Source organism: Halichoeres trimaculatus, unplaced genomic scaffold (assembly GCF_033239565.1).
Source record: "Halichoeres trimaculatus isolate MK-OKI-2021-1 unplaced genomic scaffold, fHalTri1.1 fHalTri1_scaffold_24, whole genome shotgun sequence".
In the NCBI taxonomy this organism is placed as follows: Eukaryota; Metazoa; Chordata; class Actinopteri; order Labriformes; family Labridae; genus Halichoeres; species Halichoeres trimaculatus.
In genome coordinates, this window is record NW_027437202.1 from 6,211,277 (window position 1) to 6,227,576 (window position 16,300).

General features: G+C 41.6%; 1 protein-coding gene and 1 long non-coding RNA gene across 4 annotated transcripts; one reads left to right on the forward strand and one right to left on the reverse strand.

Annotated features, from left to right (window-relative positions):
- The first annotated feature begins 693 nt into the window (after window positions 1–693).
- Window positions 694–2,212, forward strand: LOC141786072 (uncharacterized). Of its 2 annotated transcripts, XR_012597617.1 has the most exons (7): window positions 694–778; window positions 847–901; window positions 988–1,021; window positions 1,114–1,147; window positions 1,240–1,273; window positions 1,365–1,396; window positions 1,484–2,212. It is a non-coding gene; the product is annotated as an uncharacterized LOC141786072 (long non-coding RNA). The 2 variants fall into 2 exon arrangements; XR_012597616.1 differs by having other exon boundaries at window positions 1,365–2,212.
- A 3,334-nt stretch (window positions 2,213–5,546) lies between these two features.
- On the reverse strand, window positions 5,547–15,226 carry pspc1 (paraspeckle component 1). Of its 2 annotated transcripts, XM_074664965.1 has the most exons (12): window positions 14,715–15,226; window positions 14,137–14,286; window positions 13,902–14,053; window positions 13,707–13,802; window positions 13,395–13,591; window positions 13,228–13,312; window positions 13,033–13,141; window positions 12,768–12,825; window positions 12,302–12,438; window positions 10,589–12,032; window positions 6,216–6,336; window positions 5,547–6,120 (listed from the first exon to the last, which is right to left on the reverse strand). In XM_074664965.1, exons 1-10 carry the CDS (start codon window positions 15,093–15,095, stop codon window positions 11,862–11,864), a joined length of 1,536 nt encoding a protein of 511 aa, XP_074521066.1. In that variant the 5' UTR covers window positions 15,096–15,226; the 3' UTR covers window positions 5,547–6,120; window positions 6,216–6,336; window positions 10,589–11,861. The 2 variants fall into 2 exon arrangements, with proteins under 2 accessions (XP_074521066.1, XP_074521067.1); XM_074664966.1 differs by lacking the exons at window positions 5,547–6,120; window positions 6,216–6,336; window positions 10,589–12,032 and having other exon boundaries at window positions 12,307–12,438; window positions 12,714–12,825.
- Window positions 15,227–16,300: the final 1,074 nt, after the last annotated feature.

The following is a 16,300-nucleotide window of genomic DNA, read 5'->3' on the forward strand; positions in this document are numbered from 1 at the left end:
AGTGCAGTAAAAAGGTTAATTAATGCAATAATTTATTAACTTACTATTTAACAATGTTTAACATTAAAAATCTATTTAAATTGCATGTGTGATAAGAAATTTGAAAAATTATTGGAACTATTTGCGTCTCATTTCAATCTAATCCCTAAACATAGTTTTCCATCTCAATCATCATTTTGGGGGTTTTCTGCCCTCCTGTGGACCAAAACGATACCGCCACCAAGCTATGAATGCAATATAATCTTTGGACACCAGATGGAGGCAAATACTCTCAAAATGAAATCAGCACAAACAAAATCTTAGTCAAAAATACTTTATTATTGTCCAAAAGAATTAAGAGCAGTGTCAGATCCACAGATGGGAATCATAGCGGCGAGGAAGACCCGGAAGCAGCTCATTCAAAGCAAATAATTCTGTGTGCAATTAATAAAAATAATAAAAGAGGCAGTAGACCGAAGGCTGTTTGAAATAAATGACACGAAGAAGACGAGCTTTAAAGAAATAATCAGCGGTTAGACGCAGCTTTATTGTATGAAAAGAAGCTGAGAGAGTTGTCCAATTAACTTCATACACAGACTATGGAGTGTTTACTAAACTTTATGCAGCTGTCACGTGGTGTAGCAGAGGCGTCGCGGTGCAGTGACGTCGTTGACTGGGATTCAGCAGTCACGTGGTACAGTGACGTTGTTGATTGGTCATTCGGTGTAACCGGAACCATTTAACGGTAGCACTTCAGTTAGCTTGTCGACTCAGTCCACGCTGTCACAACACAAACAAGGTGAGTTTGCTTTGCACTTTGACCAATTTGCTGTCCGTCAACCCGCTAACTCTTCTCTGTCTTTACAGGTTCTGTCCGTGTTAACCTAAGCTAACACTTTAGCTGCGCATCCAAAAGGAAAAGGTGGGTTTGCGTTACTTTAGCATTAATGCTAAATTCATGATGTACTTGTTCTCTGTCAGCTCGCTAACTCCTCACTGTGTTCACAGGTTCTCAACCAAGCTACGACAAAAACAAACCGAGGTAAGTTTGTCCGCTTTTGACATATGTAGCAGTTTGATCAAGCTAAAACGTAGCAACCCACTAACCCAACGTCCCCTCTCGTTTCCCCTCAGGTTCTCAACCAAGCTACGACAAAAACAAACCGAGGTAAGTTTGTCCGCTTGTGTTATATGTAGTAGTTTATTTAAACTGAAACGTAGCAACCCACTAACCCAACGTCCCCTCTCTTTTCCCATCAGGTTCTCAACCAAGCTACGACATAAACAAACCGAGGTAAGTTTGTCTGTTTTTGTTATATGTAGTAGTTTGATCAAGCTGAAACGTAGCAACCCTCTAACCCAACGTCCTTCTCTTGTCGCCTCAGGTTTTCAGCTCATCCGGAAAAGACTGACACCAGTTAAGTACTTATTTTAGCTTTTATTATCACACACTTTTCTCATTTATTCAGTATGAACCCTTCAGTAACCCCTCGCTCTGTTTCAGGTGCTGCTGGCGTTGTTGGCTCGGTATGGCGTCCACAAAGAAAACACTGGTGGCTTTGAATTCAGGGCGGCCTGAATGAAGAGAGACCCCACTGTTGGCTCGGTTTGTGAGAGGATTAAAAACCCTGATTTTGCTGTGTAAAGACGTTTTCCAGCTCGCAGGTTTCCTCTCGTTGTACAGAAAAGTGGGTGTCTTCTCTTGTTGCCTCGTAGCCCCAGTGCTTTTCGATTTTTTTGTCCCCGGTTCCGGTTGCTTTTCGAAGACGCTCCGCAAAGTGGGAAAAGTGTTGTCGTTGTCTCGGTTGTCCAGTCCTCACGAAACAACACTTGATGCGGGTTTTGTCCCTCCCGCGATGCGCACAGAGAGTTAACCCACTGTTGGTCCGGTTGTCCGCTCGCTCTTCGAAAAGCTCCGGGATCTGATCGTGTGGGCAAGTGTTGCTGTCGTCTCCGTTGTCCGAAGCAGAAAGCAACACAGTGACTTGGTCTGTGGTCACTAAAGCCCACTGTTGTCTAGTAGCCTCGGCCGGCTCGCTCTTGCTGGGGAACACCTTCCCCCCTTTTGGTGAACTTCAGCAAGACGGGTTTTTTCCCGGCCGCTTTTCGAAGAAGCTCTAAGAGGTGAAACAGGTTTTTCACTTTGAAAACTGACTTTAATTGAACTTATGTGAACTGAGTCCATGCAAATGTATGGAGTTAGTTGATGCAAGTTTCAAAGGTCAACTTTGAAATTGTCATCAACTAACTTCATACATTTTCATGGACTCAGTTCACATAAGTTTAATTAAAGTCAGTCTTTCACTCCAACAGTTCAAAGCACTTTACCCTTCATCATCTTCATTCATCAAATAAAGACTGATTATTTCCCCTTGTCAAGTTGAAGCACTTATCAATGAAATTATCATGAGCCTGAAACTTCAGGACTTAGTCAAAAAAAAATATTTTTTTTTGACTTAGAAAATTTTTGGGGAAAAATGGGTAAGTCCCACGCCCCTCTCAGCGCTTTTTGGGGAAAAATGGGTAAGTCCCACACCCCTTTTCGCTTAATTTTTTGCTTTATCCATATAGATTTATAAAGATTAAGCCTTATAAATTGGCTAAATCTTATAAAAGCTCAATTTTACTAAATAAGAGCTGATTTTTTTTTACTCTTAAAATAAGGGATGACTTAAACCTTAATTTCAGTGCATTATGACACTAATTAGAAAAAAGTTTAGATATAATTTATTATGACAGTAAGTAGAGTAAAGTTGTGGCATAATTTTAGCATATTGTGTAAGTAGGTAAAGAAAAGTTGGGGCAAAGTGTTAAGTGTTCCTGCACATGAATTTCACTAAGGTACAAAATCATGACAGACAAGTATTTCACACAGAATTTTTTTTATTCTCAACAAAGTTTACCAGACAGGAAAAAGACCACTGTAAGCAACATTAAGCCAACATGTCAAAGACAGGGTCCAGCCACTGTGCAGCTTTTCCCTCAGAGCAGCGCAGCAGAGGAGTAAGATGGACTGTAACTGCAAAGTGACAGAGCCACAGAGCAGCCCAGCTCCACCAAACACCGCAAGCTACACCACAAACGGAGCTCTGAGGTTCCACACGCACAATGACTGCGCAAAGTCAGCCACGGACCAACTTTGCACTTACAGCAGCATACCTGCGCCACACTTCGCTCCGCAAGCCGTTAAACACTGAGCAGCAGTCAAACCAGGTCTGTGTGGACGCAAGAGAGGTGGACTGTAACTACTGAAATACATTTGATGCACCACAGTAGCCCAGCTCCACCAAACTTCGCCCACACAGCCCCAGCTCTTCCACTGCTCGGTTACTCAGCGACTTGCTAAGCTAACGCGTCGCAGGCAGAGACTGCCGGTTCCGGCCTGCCAATGACTACCAAAGAGACAAAAGCCACAGAGCAACTTTCCCCTCAGAGCAGCGTGTCTGTGCTGCGCTTCACTCTACCGGCCGTTGAAGTAACACTGAGGAGGAGTCAAACCAGGTCTGTGTGGAGAGGAGTAAGGTGGACTGGAACTACAGAGTAGCCCAGCTCCACCAAACTCTCCCACACAGCCCCGGCTCTTCCACTGCTCGGTTCCTCACGGCCTGTAGAGCTAACACATCACAAACAGAGACTGCTCTGAGGCTCCGGTCACACGTTAGCCAGCCGAGAGCCTGCGGAAAGAGCAAAGAGTGGAATTAGTGGGCTGGATAATGAACCGGGATAATGTACCGAAAATAAAGTCGACAGGAGAGAAACCTTACCTGAAAAGATGCTAGCTTTGTTTGTTCCTCTTCTTCCAACAGGTGCTCTGCCGAGGCCTCTTGTAGCCAGCCGAGAGCATGCGACAAGAGCAGAGAGTGGAATTAGTGGGCTGGATAATGAACCGAGATGTACCTTAAATAAAGTCGACAGGGACAAAACTTTACCTTGAAAAGATGGCCGCTTTGTTTGTTCCTCTTCTTCCAACTGGGGCTCTGCCGAGGCCTCAGGTAGCCAGCCGAGAGCCTGCGTAAACAACAAAGAGTGGAATTAGTGGGCTGAATAATGAACCGGGATAATGTACCTTAAATAAAGTCGAGTGGAGAGAAACCTTACCTGAAAAGATGCTAGCTTTGTTTGTTCCTCTTCTTCCAGCAGGTGCTCTGCCGAGGCCTCAGGTAGCCAGCCGAGAGCCAAAGAAAACAACAAAAAGTGGAATTAGTGGGCTGGATAATGAACCGGGATAATGTACCGAAAATAAAGTCGAGTGGAGAGAAACCTTACCTGAAAAGATGGCCGCTTTGTTTGTTCCTCTTCTTCCAGCAGATGCTCTGCCGAGGCCTCTGGTAGCCAGCCAAGAGCATGCGGAAAGAGCAAAAAGTGGAATTAGTGGGCTGGATAACGAACCGGGATAATGTACCGAAAATAAAGTCGAGTGGAGAGAAACCTTACCTGAAAAGATGCTCGCTTTGTTTGTTCCTCTTCTTCCAACTGGGGCTCTGCCGAGGCCTCTGGTAGACATGAAACAGACAATACAATGCACCTGAGTTCAGCTAGAAAGGTTCACATGAGTTAATGTTTTCTCCACTTACCTTAAACATCGGCATCGGGTCTCATCGCCCTTCGTGTATCAACCGTTGTGTATTCTGAATCGCCTTTTTAAACCGTACCTATTAACCACGAAGCTTCCGGATTCAACGTCACATCCGCCGAGAACGTCACTTCCGCCGAGAACGTCACCGTCAGGGAACGAAAACAAATAATTTCCTCTCAATTTCATTTTACTTAATCACTCTTTCTATGCGTGGATATAGTTAATTATATTAACTATTATTATACTATTATATTATAATTTTATTATACATGAAAACATCCTCCGCTCATAGGAGGCAGCAGCGCCCCTCAGGGATTAATCAGCCAATCAAAAGCCGAGAGACCAGAAAAAAGATGAACACAAAATTATGACAGATACATGAATAAATAAAAACATAAACAATAATATTGTATGTGTGTGTTGCTTAAAGTGCACTAACCTCTTACTGCTAATTTACGTTTCGTGCTTAATGTCTCTGCTTAGGAATGCCAAGAGTTGAAAAGAAGCATCAATATATATATATTTTCATATATATATATACACACACACACACACACACACACATATATATATATATATATATATATATATATATATATATATATATATATACACACACACGTATAAAGTGCATACTTTCCAATCCTGTAATGTCTCTTTACAGACAGCACATGGCGCCAGTGCTGTATGTTCTATTATTTATAAATTATTTTGTACAAATTACGTCAAAAACTGCCTCAAACTGATCAAAGTATGAGATGACAACGTATATTTTTCTGTTATATTTCATTTTGGGTACATGTATCTGTCAATCTGTCTGTATGACACCAACACTGCTTATGTGGAAAATGCAGCAACAGCACCCTTTGCTGGAAAGAGACAATAAGATCAACAACAACAAGGTGTTTGAACTTCAACTCTTTATTTCATGGTAACTCAGGTACGTTTTTCACCAAAGATACATGACTCAAACAGCAGTGGTACAAAAGTAGCTAAACTGACAGCGGCTGAAGCGGCTCATTGGGAAGAGAAAAAACAGAGACAAGCCAAAGACAAAACACCAGAGAGCACGGGAGAGCTGATATTATCTGAGATGATCTCTGTGTGATGGAGAGGAAGAGAGGGAAGGGGGCGGTCTTCAGGGAGCTGACCTCCAAGTAAAGAGGAGTCAGGGTCTGTCCTCGGGGTCTGCGAGTGAACCCAAACCTCTAATCAGACTGCAGACGCAGCTCTTTGTTGGAGGACGGGCAGGACGACAGGAAGTGGACTTTATTTGAAATGATCTGTTAAGTTCACACTCCTCCTTTTCTGTTTCTGAAGTTTCACTCATCGCAGAGGACGCCACGGTGATGACAGAGAGGCAGCAGCATCCTCAGAGTCTTCCAGCTGCAAGGAGGGAACTCTGATGCAGCTAAACCTTGATTTCATGCATGAGCTAAATTTATATCGTGCTGTTCTAAAAACCCTGTGCATCTCTAACCCTGACTCCCTGGAACTCAGAGGAGTCAGGAGCTTTAATCTGGGCTCAGAAACCCTCCAAAGAGCCCTCAACGGAGTCTGTTCACCTGCAGGAGGAGGATTATTTCAGGTCTGACACACCAGCTAGTGGCCACAGAATGAGGGGCTTCAACCACACTGAATAGTAACATGACGATTTTACCTTTCTGAGCAGCTGTGGGCACATCTGGAGGCTCCTCAAACTTCAGGGTCTGTTTCAGAGCTTCTGGACTGATTTTGGTGCCGGCAAAGATCCCAGAAGGAAAGGGGCTTGCTGCAACAGTCTGAAATGTTTTCAAAATAAAGTTTAAAACTCTTCATGTTGTGCTCAAATTGTTCACACTGAAGGGCCTCCATGAACAGAAACCAAATAAAAAAAAAAATCCTTGCACTGCAGAAACTTTTAAATATGTAAAAAAAAATTTGTCATTTAAATTTTAAAAAATATTTATTTATCTAATTTAAATCTGGACATGATTTGTTTATTTATTTTTTTCATAAACTGTGCTTTATCTTATCTTAAAACTCCACATTAGCTCCACATTTCAGGTTTTAGTTTTTGTAATTTTTTTCAAAGAGGAGTGAGACTTCAGAACAAACCAGCTTTGATTTCTCTTCATGGGGGAACGTGTTGAAAACAACAATCACTCACTGCAAATTAGAAAAAAAAACTTAAATGACTTGTTTTCATATTCCGGAAAAAAAAAACGGAGTGGCACCTCCACAGATGTTTTATAGGGGCATTTTGTGACCTGTTTTTCATGATGGATGTGTGTTAAGGTCAGGTGAGCGAATACTAAAGGGAAGTTGTTAAATGTGTGTGTTATTGTCAACACTCTTCATAACTTCCCTTTGGTATTCGCTCACTTGACCTGAATACACATCCATCATGAAAAACAGGTCACAAAATGCACCTATAAAACAATCTCGCATATTTTATAATAACAAAAAACTTAATTCCTGTAAAAGCAAAAGATGAATCCCTGGACGGTGGCCCAAAAGGTAAGTTCAGCGTCAGTTTAATAAAATCGTTATAAAAATGTATAATAAATCTCAATATTGCATGCAAAACAATAATTATTTCATCGCCTGTTTTATTGTAAAATGTACTTAAAACCGACAAAATGCAGCTGTTAGGATTCGACTGTCTTACCTGAGTTTATGAGGATCAAACCGCAATAAATCGATATAAACATTTTTTTTTTATTTATTTAAAATTACAAACAAAAAGTCTCCAGGTTTGATGAGAAAAGCATAGTGATACAATCAGAAATTTTCGTTTCGCCTTTCGCTCTTCACTTTTAGTGCTAATACAGCCCTCAGCCCACCTCCCATCTGCTTATCATTACAGGATTTATTCAACCTGCAACTATGGCTTTCGCCACGAGATGGCGCAAATCCTTCTCAAAAAACAGGGCACAAAATGGGCATATAAAATATCTGTGGAGGTGTCACTCCGTTTTTTTCCAGCGTCGGAGGTTTTATGAAGAATACGTTGCATTCGTTGTTTACACTTTTGGGGGAATTTTTCATATTCTGAAAAAAAACGGAGTGACACCTCCACAGATTTTTTATATGCCCATTTTGTGTCCTGTTTTTCATGAAGGATTTGCGCCATCTCGTGGCGAAAGCCTTAGTTGCATGAGGTTAAATAAACACTAATGATAAGCAGATGGGAGGTGGTCAGAGTGATCGTGGAGCATTCTGAGGACTGTAAATGAGGAGAAAAAACTGTCGTTGGCGAAGAACTAAGATATATTATTACTCTGGATTACATTTTTAACCTTTTAAATGAATCCAGTGACCTACAAGTAGTTTTATATTGAATAAAAATACATTTAAGTACGAACGTGTTGACATAAACACATATAACAACTTTCCTTTAGTATCCGCCCACCTGACCTTAACACACATCCATCATGAAAAACAGGGCACAAAATGGACATATAAAACATCTGTGGAGGTGTCACTCCGTTTTTTTCCAGTATATAAAAAAGTCATCATAGTTTGCCTGTTGGTGTGTGATTTCCAAACTTTACTATTGTAACACTGGTAAAAGCTGTTTTATACGTCGCACATAATTTATTAGGGCAGATATAATTTTAAATCAACACTGGTTTCATTTTTTACGACCTTCGTTTACCATTTCGCTCGTTCGTTTCACAATATAGGGGCCTTTTATCCTTGTTTCCAGGATTCTCCTTTGAGACCCGCTGCCCGAACAGCCTCACCTCCGTTTCCGCATTTAGAAACGGTCGGCCGTCGCCCTTCTGTGATTGGTTCAACGTGAGAACCAATCATGAGGAGGTGCGGACTTGCTCGACAGCAACTGTTCTCTGATTGGCTAGGCTTTGCGTTAACCTGACGCACCAATCAGGAAAAGGTGTCAGATAGTCATACTGTAGCTGATCACTGATTGGCTAGGCTGTGCGTTAACCTTGCGCACCAATCAGGAAAAGGCGTCGGATAGTCATACCCTAGCTGGTCGCTGATTGGCTAGACTTTGCGTTAACCTTGCGCACCAATCAGGAGAAGGCGTTGGATAGCTGTCCCGTGGCTGATTGCTGATTGGCTGAGCATGACGTCCAATCATGAGAAGGCGACGAACGGCTGTGCTACGCAGCCATTGCCATATATAAACACGAGCTAACTCGTACGCGCTGTTTATTAATGGGAAGTTACGCCTACCGTGTGTATAAATGAAAAAATCATTCACTTTTCCTTGGTCTACAGTACAGCACAACAGACTAACAGCCCCCTGCTCTCCTTGGCCGCCGGAGAAGATTCTGAAACACTCTTAACTCGCTAATTTCTTGACGAATTTTCAAACATAACGGTTTATTGCTGACCCTATTAACGTGGTTACCAAATTACTCATTGTATGTTTTTGCTAATTATCCCAGAGGACACATTTAGCAACGTCCCTTTAGTAATCGCTCACCTGTCCTTAACACACATCCTTCATGAAAAACAGGTCACAAAATGGGCATATAAAAAATCTGTGGAGGTGTCACTCCGTTTTTTTCCAGAATCGGAGGTCTTATGGAGAATACGTTGCATACGTTGTTCACACTTTTGGCGACACTTTTTCACATTTTGAAAAAAAACGGAGTGATACCTCCACAGATTTTTTATATGCCCATTTTGTGTCCTGTTTTTCATGAAGGATTTGCGCCATCTCGTGGCGAAAGCCTTAGTTGCATGAGGTTAAATAAACACTAATAATAAGCAGATGGGAGGTGGTCAGAGTGATCGTGGAGCATTCTGAGGACTGTAAGTGAGGAGAAAAAACTGTCGTTGGCGAAGAATTAAAGATATTATTAATCTGGGTGAAATTTAAAACCTTTTAATAGAGTACAGTGGCCTCTGAGTAGTTTTATATTGAATAAAAATACCTTTAAGTACGAACGTGTTGACATATTAAACACATTTAACAACGTCTCTTTAGAAATCGCACACCTGATCAAAACACATTTCCATCATGAAAAACAGGGCACAAAATGGACATATAAAATATCTGTGGAGGTGTCACTCCGTTTTTTTTCCAGAATCGGAGGTTTTATGAAGAATACGTTGCATACGTTGTTCACACTTTTGGGGGACTTTTTCATATTCTGAAAAAAAACGGAGTGACACCTCCACAGATTTTTTATATGCCCATTTTGTGACCTGTTTTTCATGAAGGATTTGCGCCATCTCGTGGCCAAAGCCTTAGTTGCATGAGGTTAAATAAATACTAATGATAAGCAGATGGGAGGTGGTCAGAGTGATCGTGGAGCATTCTGAGGACTGTAAGTGAGGAGAAAAACCGTCGTTGGCGAAGAATTAAAGATATTATTAATCTGGGTGAAATTTAAAACCCTTTAATAGAGTACAGTGGCCTCTGAGTAGTTTTATATTGAATAAAAATACCTTTAAGTACGAACGTGTTGACATATTAAACACATTTAACAACGTCTCTTTAGAAATCGCACACCTGATCAAAACACACATCCATCATGAAAAACAGGGCACAAAATGGACATATAAAATATCTGTGGAGGTGTCACTCCGTTTTTTTTCCAGAATCGGAGGTTTTATGAAGAATACGTTGCAAACGTTGTTCACACTTTTGGGACACTTTTTCATATTTTGAAAAAAAAACGGAGTGATACCTCCACAGATTTTTTATATGCCCATTTTGTGCCCTGTTTTTCATGAAGGATTTGCGCCATCTCGTGGCGAAAGCCTTAGTTGCATGAGGTTAAATAAATACTAATGATAAGCAGATGGGAGGTGGTCAGAGTGATCGTGGAGCATTCTGAGGACTGTTAGTGAGGAGATTTAAATGTCGTTGGCGAAAAATTAAAATTATTATAATTCCGGATTAAATTTGTAACCTCTTAAATGAATACAGTGACCTCTGAGTAGTTTTACAATGAATAAAAACAACTTTAATAACGAACATGTTGACATTAACACATTTAACAACTTCCCTTTAGTATCTCCCTTGACCTTAACACACATCCATCATAAAATATAGGTTACAAGACGCACCTGTTGAACATCTGTGGAGGTATCACTCCGTTTGTTTTCCAGAATCGGAGGTTTTATGGAGAATAACGAGGCAGATGGAAGTTTCTCTGATCCCGTTGATAGTATCTCCGATCCCGGGCTCTGTGTTGGGTTTCCCGGCCTCCCCAGCTTCACCGCTTCCTGGTGGATCCTCTGACAGCTGTGTATTATCTTTTCAACAATTATAATATCACCGAAATTACTTTAAATCACACTACACTGAGACAGACATGCTGTGGCTCCTCGGTGTACACAGCATCGGAGGCTAACACCGGAAATACACGTTCTTTGCCTTCAAAATAAAACAAAACACTCCTCTAAAACTATCACTGGACTGAGTTTGGCTGTATTATTACCAAGTATCACTACATTAGGATATGAAAACATAAATTAACTTAGACTGTGGTAAATTACTGGCGTTAGTAGGAATTTTGTCAGTGTTAAAGTTGTTTTGTACTCTTATTTTGGAAGCTAGCTTTTCATCATTTGGTTTCCAGACCGGAAGCGATCAAACAGATGTTTTATAGGTTCATTTTGTGACCTATATTTCATGATGGATGTGTGTTAAGGTCAGATGAGCGAATACTAAAGGGAAGTTGTGAAGAGTGTGTTATTGTCAACACGTTCCCCCCATGAGGAGAAATCAAAGCTGGTTTGTTATGATGTATCACTCACTAAAAACTACATTTTACATACAGACAGCAAGAAAAAAAGAAATCATTTCAAAGAGAAGTACATCATCAACTTATACTAACATCTACAAAGAATCAAAGAGTCAGTAGCTCGCCCTTTGCTCTTTCATCAATCACAGATGCTCTTTTCTACAAACATTTTATTCCTTTTCACCACCAAACACAAGATGCACTCTATAAAAACATTCACTCTCTGTTTGAACTTAGCAGCCAAGACTCACAGTATGTTTCAAAGAGGGGACGAAACAATAAAACAACAAAAAATGTGAATATGGAAGATGATGTGATTGAAATACTTTGTGCAAGGTTTGGCAAAGTTGGAGAGGTTATCAGTCCTAGACATCAACTGATGTCCAGTCTCTTTATTCTTATTTGTAACGTGACTTCCAGAGAGAAGCTGGAGCTGGAAAAAGCTGTTACTATCCAGAAAAAAAGGAGAAACGGTGGCTGCTGAATCCTGCACGTATTCATGCCACATGGAGGTAAACCAGGTCCAAATAAAAAAAGGGAACTTCTTCAGCCGGGGCACTAACGAACCTAGAAGAACAGTCTCTCTCAACAACTTAGAATCTGCGGCGCTTGTTATTTGGCCCATCGAAGACGCTCCCTACTGGACCTCCTCTGCCGAACCCAGCTTGTCCAACCTGAGCGCCCAAGGCCTGCTGCTGCTGCTTTGGCGACTCAGCCTGTGGTCGACCCTCAACTGATGCACCCTGAGGGTATCGATCATTTCGCTGGGGTTGGTGTGACGTATACGTAACAGTTCGATCAAGGGAGCATGTTCGAGTCAGACACAGGAGGAGCCAAAAAGTGTCAGGGTTGTTGAAGTTCATCAGGGGGCAGAAGTGAAGGATGTGGTCCCAGCAGAAGAAAAGAAAGAAAATGACTATTAGTTCTGTGAAAGTTGAAAGATCAAAATTCATTTTTGTCTTCATTTTGTTGAGAAATTCTAGTCAGAAGTTAAATGGTTATGATATCAAAAGCTGGTTTCCTGATTCGTTACCATTCCTCCATTCTCAGGCATCAGTGGTGTCCCAATATTTGCGTTCCCCTCTTGGCCGACGGGTCCTCCCCTTCCACTGGCGCCCATCATTTGACCCTGGTTAGCACTTGGCCCTGGAGAGCCTTGGTTAAAGCCATCTACACACAAAACAACAGAGCACTGGTTAATGTGAGGGTTTGATCAAGAAGCGAAAATAGCAAAAGGTATCCACACATGCAAAAAACAAACTTCAGTCTCTGGCCTCTCACCCTGCGCTCTGCAGTTTAAAAAAAGATGAATTCTTTCAAAAACAGATGCCTCACTTTTTAAACTATCAGTTGTATCTGTTAGTTTAGACAGTAGACTGTATTATGTCTTATTCGCACGTCATCTCTTGTGAGTAAACAAAAACTTTAAAGCAGTAAGGACACACCCATTTATCACATCTGCTTCGAATCAACGAGTCTTGACATAATCATGCCCGTACCTCCCATATTAACGGCTCCACGAGGGCCCAGCTCAGCCCCTCTCATTTCCTGTTCTCTCTGAAAGAAGTGAAGAAAAGCCTTCAGAACAAAACTCACCTGGTGTACAGATTATCAGCCCACAGAATATTCCTGAGAATATAGTCTTTAATTCATTTTATATTTATGCTTCAGTTCCTGGAAATGAGCCGTTATCTTCTCTCATTCATCCGCTCACTGTTGCTGGGAAATCAGGAGAATGAAGGCTGGTTTCTTTGGTGTACTCACGTTATCCAGGTAGTTTGGTTTGAAGCCTTCAGGGTGTCGTCTCATGTCCTCCTGCTGCTCTCTGTGTCTCAGCATCTCCTCCTCCCGCCGCCTCCTCTCCTCCTCATGCCTTCAGACAGAAAGATTAAAGAGTGGAGAAGAGTTAATACTGAGCTTTACACACTCATGAAGGGAATGTGAAGTAAAGTGTAACACCTCATCTCGATCTGTTTCCGTCTCTGCAGCTCCTGATTGCGAAGCTCCTCCAGTCTCCTCAGCTCCTCCTGACGTCGCATTAAATCTGGAAACACACGTTTCATTAAGTAAACACAAGACAATGGCGGATAACAAAACATACTGTAAATAAGGGAAGAAGCACCAACCGTGTCTCATCAACATGAGCTGATGCTCGTGTTTCGCCGACTCCAGCTCAGCCTCCAGTTTCTCTTTGGCCTCTCGAATGTTCCGGTCCACCTGCTCTCTCTGCTGTTTCTCCATCTCGTAGAGGGCTTTCCAGCGAGACGAGTACTCAAACTCAAACGTCCCCGGCTGAGCAAAATGTGGAGGGTGTTCTCGTTCCCTGGGGAAAGGGACAGATAAATTTGTTTGGCAGTTATGAGAGAAATGTTGCTAAGAGCCGAGGTTGTGACTTATAAGAGGATCGTAGCTTCTGTATGTGCAGGAAAACAGCTAACTTGTGGTATTTTGGAGTCTTCAGCATCAGTTTTTCAGGCAGTCCATCCTCCTCATCTAAGTGCTCTGCAGGCTCCACGATAGCCGGACATGGCGTGCTGAAAAAGTCAAAGACTAGCTGTAAAACTGATACAATAACAAAGTAATCACTTGCATTTTTTCACTGTTATCAACTATCTCCACCTTATCCTGCTTACTTGGTCAACAGCAGCGCTCCCTCTGTGCAGCGCTCCAGGGCTTTCCGTGCAGCTTGTTTGTTTGCAAACTCCACGATCCCTTTCCCGGTGGGCCGACCACGATCGTCTGTTATGACCACGGCCCGTTCCACGAGGCCAAACTGAGAAAAGGCCTGATGGCACAGGAGGATGAGCATGTTAAACATCAATACAAACACAAACACTGTGTGGATACCAAACTTCTTGTCCAAAATACCTGCTCCAGGAGCTCGTTCGTCACCGCAGGTAACAAGTTGCGTATTGTAAGAGCAGAGTTGTGTGTAGCAAAGCGGATCCTGATTGGTCGATTCTTCAAAACAGTTCCATCCAGTTCAGCTTTGGCTATTTCAGCAAGTGTCCGGGTTTCCTGGGAGAGAAGGATGATGATATCCCAATAAGATATGTAAAAGTCTAACATTTATACATGTAATTCCATGCCAACCATGTTATAATGACAAAAAAACATAAAAAAAACATTGCATTGAGGAAGAAACCTTTTTTTTCTGCAAAGTAATGACACAAAATTGACTTATTATGATATATACTTTTCAAATTATAGCTTAACATTAAAAATATGAGTCAATACCTATAAAATTAAGTCAACTCTGAAAGTTTGAACCGTTTTAATAAATGTAAACAAACAGCCAGAGGCATTTTGCTAACATGCTAATTTAGCAGCTAACTTCTCTTTGCAGCTAAATGTTACACTATATGATATTTAGGAACATGTTTAAGAAAAGAGAAGACCTCAAAAAGCACAGTTTGGAGCTAAATAGGTGAATATTTTTTACATACCAGGCAAACGAAGCCAAACCCCCTCTCTCTGTTGATGAAAACCTCGTTAATGTTTCCATATTTAGCAAACATCTTCCTGAACTCTTCCTCCGGGATGTCCACTGGAAGGTTCCCCACAAACAGTCTCGACCGCTGGGTGAAAGTTTTCTCTCCTGGTTTCCTAAAACTTGTGATATCCAGAGTCATTTCTTGTGGAGCATCCTCGCTTCCTTCCCCGGCTCCTTCGCCCTGCTCGGCTGCGGGGGACTGTTGCTGCTGCTGCGGGGGAGCTGGGCTGTCTTTGTTCGCGGGGCTCAGCTCCGGGGCCGGGGACTCGGTGGTCGCTGGTTGGGGGGAGTTACTGCTTTGCATGGCCGTCTGTTGCATGTTTCGGTTAGCCATGCTCTGGAAAGAAAGCTGCTATAAAACTAAGGGAAATATAACTAACTTTTGTGCAAAGGCGACGGAGTGTTGACAGCAGCACACACCTCCTAAATTCAAAGATGGCGACCGATGCGCGCGCAACTCTTCAAACGTCATACGCAAGTGCGTAAAAAACAAAACATAAACAAGGGGCCTAAAATTAAAATAGATTGTCCCTAAAAAGATTAAAATCCTCAAATAAAGATGGAAATTATGTTGGAATCAGGTTTTATAGATTTTTTTCAATTGTTTTTTTATCAAATAAATTATAACAATTCTAATAATGAATAACCAAAAATAACATGATTTGAAGGATTTTGTGATTGATTAACCTCTTCTCCTGTGTGGACAGACTATTTAACTGAGCCATCACTTCCCCATTTATCTCTCTGCTGTTAAATGATCACAATTTGCACCATGTGGCCCCATTAAAAGCTTTAACGCCCTCAGGTAATTTGAACTATCATGAAACCTGTGACCTTAAAGCCAATATAAGCCTCTTTTTCAACTGATCCAGTGCATACATAAAGTGTCTCTATCTGCCAGTGTTTGTCATTTCTGCTGTGTGCAAAATCAGTTGCTGCTGAGATCTTTTTTTTCCACTGCAGACCGGCCATCTGTCCACATATTATGGTGCATCTTTCTGCTTAAATTTCTCTGTTTGACAAGCTTCTGAATGGCCACTATTCATTTCCTTGAGATCTCATGTCCAGAAAGGTCAGAGAGCAGTTGCCTGTAGCTGAGAAGTCACAGTGTGTGTGGCAGCAGCCCATAGGTTTCACTCAAGGAATGTAAAAAGGGAACAATTTGTAGGGCATGTTTTGTTGGGTGTTGTTGTGCACCTTGGGGGAAAAAAGGATCCACATTACAGAGCAGAGGGTTTGCTATTTGCCATCTGAAGCTCCTCGCAAGGGTCTCCAGTCTAAGGAATTACTAACAAAATGGAAAAGGTTGCATTCATAAAAACTTTAGAATATGGCATTTTAGAATTTTTACATCCACTTGGACACTTGTTGTAGCTCTTTTTAGATTGTAAAATAGTCTTGTATTTCTACATGCCTGGATTGCAAATTTATCACCAATTTGTTTCAGCTGTAAAGTGACTTATTGGGGGCAAGCAGTCTTGTAGTGAGTGTTGGAATAATCTTGCAACATGCTAGTTTTATTTGCAAATTCGATTAATT

Excerpts from the sequence above, each read along its gene's own strand:
- pspc1 (XM_074664965.1), bottom strand. The coding sequence starts at position 15,095 with ATGGCTAACCGAAACATGCAACAGACGGCCATGCAAAGCAGTAACTCC. Across the intron at positions 14,054-14,136 it reads CGAACGAGCTCCTGGAGCAG|GCCTTTTCTCAGTTTGGCCT; the intron begins GTATTTTGGACA and ends CTGTGCCATCAG. Across the intron at positions 13,313-13,394 it reads GCTCATGTTGATGAGACACG|ATTTAATGCGACGTCAGGAG; the intron begins GTTGGTGCTTCT and ends GTGTGTTTCCAG.